Source organism: Myotis lucifugus, unplaced genomic scaffold (genome assembly GCF_000147115.1).
Source record: "Myotis lucifugus unplaced genomic scaffold, Myoluc2.0 scaffold_111, whole genome shotgun sequence".
NCBI classification, from domain to species: Eukaryota; Metazoa; Chordata; class Mammalia; order Chiroptera; family Vespertilionidae; genus Myotis; species Myotis lucifugus.
Window position 1 is genome coordinate 792,151 of NW_005871159.1, and position 7,183 is coordinate 799,333.

General features: G+C 36.3%; 1 protein-coding gene across 1 annotated transcript in view; it reads right to left on the reverse strand.

The window, feature by feature from the left end:
• The window catches only part of LOC102434625 (cysteine-rich secretory protein 3-like), a 20,432-nt gene extending 13,966 nt beyond the window's left edge, over positions 1–6,466 (reverse strand). Inside the window, exon 1 of the mRNA XM_014459612.2 lies at positions 6,398–6,466. Coding sequence (XP_014315098.1) covers positions 6,398–6,466 — 69 coding nt within the window. The remainder of the gene's footprint in view (positions 1–6,397) is intronic.
• Between the last annotated feature and the right edge of the window lie 717 nt (positions 6,467–7,183).

Here is a 7,183-nt window from a genome sequence, read left to right on the forward strand (position 1 = left end):
GTTCATATCACTGATGAGTGTCTCGAATAGCAAGAAAGTTAGTTTAAAATTCTGTTTGTTTTTTTAATTTTTTCTCTAGCTCAGTGGTTCTCAACCTTGGCTGCATATTAGAATCACCTGGGAATCTTTTTAAAATCCTGATTTCTGGGCCTCATCCTCCAGAAATTCTGTTTCTTTGTTACTAATGTTGTGGCCTCACCCCATAACAAAGAAACGAAATTTCCTGTGGATGAGGCCCAGAAATCAGGATTTTAAAAAGATTCCCAGGTGATGCTAATGTGCAGCCAAGGTTGAGAACCACTGCTCTAGCTCAACCTTTAATGCACCACTGAAAAAAGTAAGTAACAGATGTGCAAGGTTATACACCAAAGTAATAACAGTGGATACCTCTAAAGAGTGATGGATGTGTAGTTCCATTACAATTTCACTTTTAGTTCCTATAATTTTCTCCTATCATCATTATTATTATTAAACAATTGCCAAATGCTACTTTTAATAATAATTCCCCCTTTTACATCAAAAGTTTAATGTTGAAATACCTTTTGTTTCTATTAACTCTTGTTCTACATCTTCTTTATGACCATCAACTATAAAAACTGGCTATCACTGCCCCTTTAGGGCCCTTGTCTGCAAAGTTGGACAACCTGCCTCCTTCAACTTATTTACCATGTGCCTTTGAGTATCCTGAGCACCCTAGTGGCTTTGTCCTGAATGTACTCCCGTTTACCTGCAACCCCATTACAAAGTGGTATGCCAACTATAAACAGAATATTCCATGCATGAGCCATCTTTTGGTTTATTTGGTGCATTAGACCAAGGCAACGCTAGGAAAGTATTTTAAATAAATCCTAATAATTGATACACTCCCATTTACTAGTAGTAAAGTTGCGGATAAAATTAAAGGCTATAAAAGGTTTTTCTCCCACCAAAGATACCTCTTATCATTAAATAATGCAGCAAACGTTTTACCTGAGATAAGCAGAAGGGAGGGATAAGATGTTCCTAAGTCCCAAGGGAGATGAGCATATTTTGATCTTCAGCATGGCAGTATATATAGGGACTCAGATCACTTCTCTTTCCTGTTTGGTTACTCTAAATTATGCAGGACTGAAATATGTTATACTGAAAACGTCCTCAAAGATCTTATCACCTGCTTCAGTGTTAAATAAGCCCATCATTTAATTCTACAAGGAACTAAGTTAATTGCTGTCCTGCTATAATTAGGTTTAATCATGTTAGTAATGATGGGTTAGGGAAGGATTAAGCTTTACTACGAGGTTTGGAGAGTGTCACACTATTTAGCTAGGTAGTGATTTGTGTATTTTTGTTCTCAACAGCCTTCCATGGAATCACTCATTAATTAGCTTTCGGTAAATTGCCTTTATGTAGTCTAAAGATTATATAATACATGTTACAAAATCCAACACTATCTTCCATTATTAAAATTAATTATACTCTCTAATAGGAGATATAATTAACAGAAAATTAATTTACCTACTTTTATTATCAAATGCCACAATATCAAAATAAAATGTTCAAGTAAATTTTTAGAAATATAATGTCATTATTTAGTAAAATATCTCCCAAATATATCAAAAGGGAAAAAATAGCCTTAAAAGTAATAAATTTGTTCTAATTACTGTTAATTCCTCATGCTTTCCGATTGTGCTAATGTAAATTGGAAAAGTAGCCACATAGTGTTTTAGGGGGTGGGCTTTGGAGCAAGCAACTCTTGTTCATAGCCCAGCTTCACCACTCACTGAGAAAACTTAAGCATCCTCTTTAAGCCTCAATGTCCTCATCTGTAAAATGGGTAATATTAATAACCATGAACTGTTGAAATTATTATTAAATAACTTCTTTCATTTAAAACACCCAGTGCTTGCAATGCTATAAGCACTTAATGATTGTTATCATTATATTTTGCTAATTTTAATTGATTTGCTAATAACACTGGACAAAGTAAGATACTACAGAGAATATAAAGAAGTGAATGTGGAAGTGTTGTAGGTGGCGGGAAGGGCACCTGGTGTCGGACCAGTGGGGTCAGACTGGACCTTGGTACTTGAGTTCTGGCTAGGAAAGAATTCAGAGCCAAGACTCCAACTATAAGAGAACATTTGTTGGGTAAATCACAGGTAGCAATTTGTAGGAATGGGCTTAGGAAACAAGTTATAGGTATAATGGAAGGGCCCTTGGAGCTTGGGAGTGAGGCAGGTAATGGCAATGCACCTGGGGCAGGGGTGAGAAGGGAAGGGAGAGGGAAGGGAAGGGAAGGGAAAAGCTTGGGTGTGCTCCCAGGGGAGGGAGAGTGCACTGAATCCTTTGTCCTAAGGTTTTAAGGATGAAGATTTCAGGGGAGGTCACAGGGGAAAATCTTAATTCACAGCTTTCCAGGTGTATACTTTCAGGGTCTAGGTCTCCACTGATTGGTTGGTCGGCACCAGAGCAGGGGTCATTATTCAATGCTGTTGATCCTGAAGTCAGCCATGTCTGCTTTGTTGCTTTTCTGGGCCTGGACCTGAAATATAACTGAGGCCTAGATGTCATCTCTAAGGAGGAAAGGTCAGGGGGTCTAAACCTCATGACCAGTGATATTCTAGGGGAGGAAGGGTCACCCTGGGGGCAAGGTCCCACCCTGCAATCAATCCTCCTTTGCTAGGTACCCAGGGCTTTCCTCCCGGGTGACCTTCTTTATCTGGCCCATCATCCTTGCTCTGCTCAGGTCTTTACTGCCTACCACAGAGAGAGTGATAGCAACAGGGCAGCACAGATGTTTCTCCTTTATATCCCCCTTTTTAATCAAGATTAGACATCCAGACTTGAACAAAAGAGTATTATGGGTATTTGGGGGTCTAGTATTTTACTCCAAAAGTCCTGTGAGGAATTTCACCTACCAGTGCAGCTGGCAAGATACTGATAAACCTCGGTATCAGCTGTGAAACATAATAGATTCAATGCAATCCCTATCAGAATCCTAATGACTTTGTTATCCCAAATAGAAAAAGCAATCCTAAAATTTGTATGGAGCCACAACAGACCCTGAATAGCTAAAGCAATAATGAGATAGAAGAACATAGCCCAGGAGATAGTTGGACAGTCTAGTATTAGGAATTTATAGCAGTCTCTCAACAGCAGATCAAAACATCAGGTAAATGAAGTTGAACATTCAACTACCATGATGCATGTAGGAAAGCACAATTCAGGGAGGTAGCATAGCAGGAAATGAAAAGGAAGGGATACAATTTACAAAAGGAAAAGAAAAATAGAAAAACACAGTCAGAGGCATCACAGTTTCCCATTTTAAGTTATACTACAAAGCTATTGTAATTAAAACAGTATGGCACTGCCATAAAAATAGACATATAGACCAATGGAACAGAATAGAGAGCCCAGAATTAATCCATTCAACATATACATTCAACAAATATTTGATGAGAGGGCCAAGAGCACCAATGGAGAATGGATAGTTTTTGCAACAAATAGGGTTGGAAAAAGTAGATAACACACACAGAGAAATGAAATTGGAGCCTTATCTTACACTACTCACAAAAATTAATTCAAAATGGAGCAATGACTTAAACATAAGATTTGAAATTGTAAAACTCCTAGGAGAAAACGTAGGAACAAAGCTCCTTTACATTGATGCTGGTCAAAATCACCAACAACACAAAAGCAAAATTCAACAAGCAAGATTACATCAAATGTAAAAGTTTTTGCACTGCAAAGGAAACAATCTTTCATGAAAACACAACCTATGGAATTGAAGAAAACATTTGCTAACCATGTATTTCATAAGGGTTATTATCCTAAAGTGATAAATAACCCATACAAGTCAATAACAAAAAAAACCCCAATAATCCAATTAAAAATTGGGCAGATAAGCTAACTTGACATTGTTCTAAAGAAGACATCCATGTGGTCAACGATACATGAAAAGGTACTCAACTTTGCTAATCACCAGGAAAATGAAATCAAAAGGACAGTGAAGTATCTTCCTTATACTTTTTAGAATAGCTATTACCAAAAAGACAAAAAATAACAAGTGTTGGTGAAGATGTGCTACCCTGTGGGTAGGATTGCAAACTGGTTTTGCCACTATGGAGACCAGTCTGGAGGTTTCTCAAAACATTGGAAATAGAACTACCACACAATCCAGGAAACCCACTTCTGGGTATGCATCCAAACAAAATGAAAACAGGTCATTGAAGAGATACACGCACTCTCATGTTTACTGCAGCATTGTTGACAACAGCCAAGACTTGTTCATCAATAGAAGAGTGGATAAAAAAGATGGGTATGTATGTCCAGTGGAATATTACTCAGTGGAATATTACCCAGTGGAATATTACTCAAAGAGAAAATCCTGTAATTTGCAACAACATGTATGGACCTTGAAGGCATTATGCTAAGTGAGATAAGTCAGACAGAGAAAGACAAATTCTGTATGATATGTGGAATCTAAATAAAACTGAGTCTGAAAAAAAACAAAGAGTGGGATGGTGGTTATCGGGGGCTGAGGAATGGGAATGGAAGAGTTGTCGTATAAGGATATCTACTTTCAACTAGTAGATAAATAAGTCCTGAAGAACTAATACACGGCGCAGTAACTCTAGACAACAAAACTGTATTATACACATTAAACTAAGCTAAGAGACTAGATCTTAATTGTTTCCATTACTAGAAGAAATAATTAAGTGACTCAACAAAGGTGTTAGCTAACACTACAATCACAATCACATTGCAATATATATGTATCAAATATGTTGTGTATTTTAATCTTACACAATGTTATATGGCAGTTACATCTCAATTTAAAAAAAAATTAGTTGAGAATGACAAAATGTGATTTTTAAAGAAGAAAAAATGTTTTTAAAAGTATATGTGAGATTGTACACATAATAAAATTACAGCTCATTAAGAAGACAAATTATGTACTTAAATGCCTTGTGTGAAAATTTGAAGGAAAGAGGAAACTTGGCCCATCTTTGCTTTTCTTATATCTAAGTCAGTAAAGCTTATTGAATAAAATTATATTGTATATAACTACCTGAAATATGATACATTTGGCCTAGATTTCTTTCCTTAGATCTCTAATATTGCAAGATGTTTGCATGTACTTATTAGTTCTTACCAAACCTGTCTGGCATGGTTAGATATGAGATCATTTGGGGCTAATGGGTCTATACAAATATATAGATAGATATATATTTATGGTAAGCAAAATGTTATAACCATAAATATTCTTAAAAGGAACTCATTTTAAGAGTTTGTTGCTCAGCAGTATGCATAATTACATCTCCCATCCAGAATATCACTTTTACATGCTCACAAAAAATAGTTGTGGAGCCACCTCACATAGAAATAGACTGTGTCATTTGAGCCCTTTGCTGATTACAGAACTTATTATCAATAGGGAAACCACATTAATTAGAAGCTGATTTGAAAAAAGTTCTGTGCTTCATTTTTCTAATTTTTAAATGGGATAATTATGATTTTTGCCTTAGAGGATAGGTTGCTAAAATGAAAGGATGTAACTTGGTATAAAGCACTTAGGGCAGAGCACAAAATAGGGGCTCAATAAGATCAGCTATCATAGTACCCTCCTCTTCATCCTCCTTCTCCTCTTCTTCCTCCTCCATCTATTGGCTTATCTCTGAGTTCTAAGGTGATTCCACTGAGATATTATTTATATACGTCCTAATAATCATGAGGACCATTGAGGCATTTAGTTTAACCCCTCCCCCCAAGATTATTTGAGAAGAGAGAAAGTGAATGTAAAAAAGTAAAATCACTTGGTCAGGTAATGTGGAACTGTCTGTTGACATGGGGTCTCTAATGATCTTGTTGAATATTGTTTTCACTTTAGAATAAATGGAAATAATGTTACACTTCTACTTTATAGAGTTTACTACAGTAGAAATGAAATAAGAAGAAAAAATCCCAGTTTTGCTTAAATGAAAATACTAAGAATTTCAGGACTCGTTATTTGTAATTGAGTGATCCTTCCTCTGTACATGGCAAAGGGCTCTGCCTCCATGAGAGCCTGCAAATCCATTTCCCCCCATGTGATTACTAAATATTAGTTTTGGAAGGAAGAGACTTATTTTGACCTTCCATGTCAGGTAACCTATCTACTGGTTTTACAGTTAGCCATGGAGGGACAGATCGTGTTCCCCTCTAAGAAATGTCATCTCTGTTGACTCTGGTCTTGGCAATTTATTGTATGCTCCATATCTCTTGACATTTGGTGGCATATTTGCAAATATAGCCAAAGAATAATGACAATAATAAGCTCAAATCCATAAATTATACCAGCAATAAAATAACTCATCATGAACTTCTAATTCAGTACTTTAAACTTTTAAAGTATTTTCTTGTATGTGAAGTTTTCAACCTCACAGTCTGAAGCATCTTTAGCCACAATACAGTACTGAGGATTTGACTGTTTCCCAAAGAAGGTCATCTCTGCGAAATCATTTCCTCCTAAGATTATATCTGGTATTCATTCACCTCAGTGTGTATATCAGATACCAAGAACTAAGTCTCCCCTTTCTACATAGGCAGGTTAAACATGTGTTCTCTTCCATAATTTTGCATTATTGATGGAGAATCAAAATCTCAGCTCATATTGTGGTAGCAGACTGATCGAGTTAATCTACTGGGGAATTAATATTTTAACTTTAATTAAACACTTCAATATAGTTTGAGCACCTGTTGTGATGAATACTATTTTAAGTGTTCCGATGAAGTTTACAATCGAGTTTGAGAGCTCAGACCTGAGTAATTAAAACAACGAAGAAAGAAATATGAATCAAGAAGCACCATAATACAGATGAATATGTGGAGAGAGCTTTCTTCTGTTTGTTCACACACACACACACACACACACACAATTGAATGAGGCTTTACCTTATAAATTTGGGAAGGAATTCATTAGATGAAAAATACTGTGTTTCACTAGAAAGTTAACTTGAGATACTGGTAAAAGCTACAGGAGGTGTTAGTCAGAGGGGGAAATATTTCAAAGATAGCAACAGCAAACAGTTCTGGAAAAGGCACCTGCAGGCTAAGAACAAATCATGACTAACAGAAACAAGAGATGGGACAAGAGATAGCTAAGCTCATGTTGAAGAAAGGAAATCTAGAAATGGGGTAAATAAGGAATAAGGGAGATGCAATG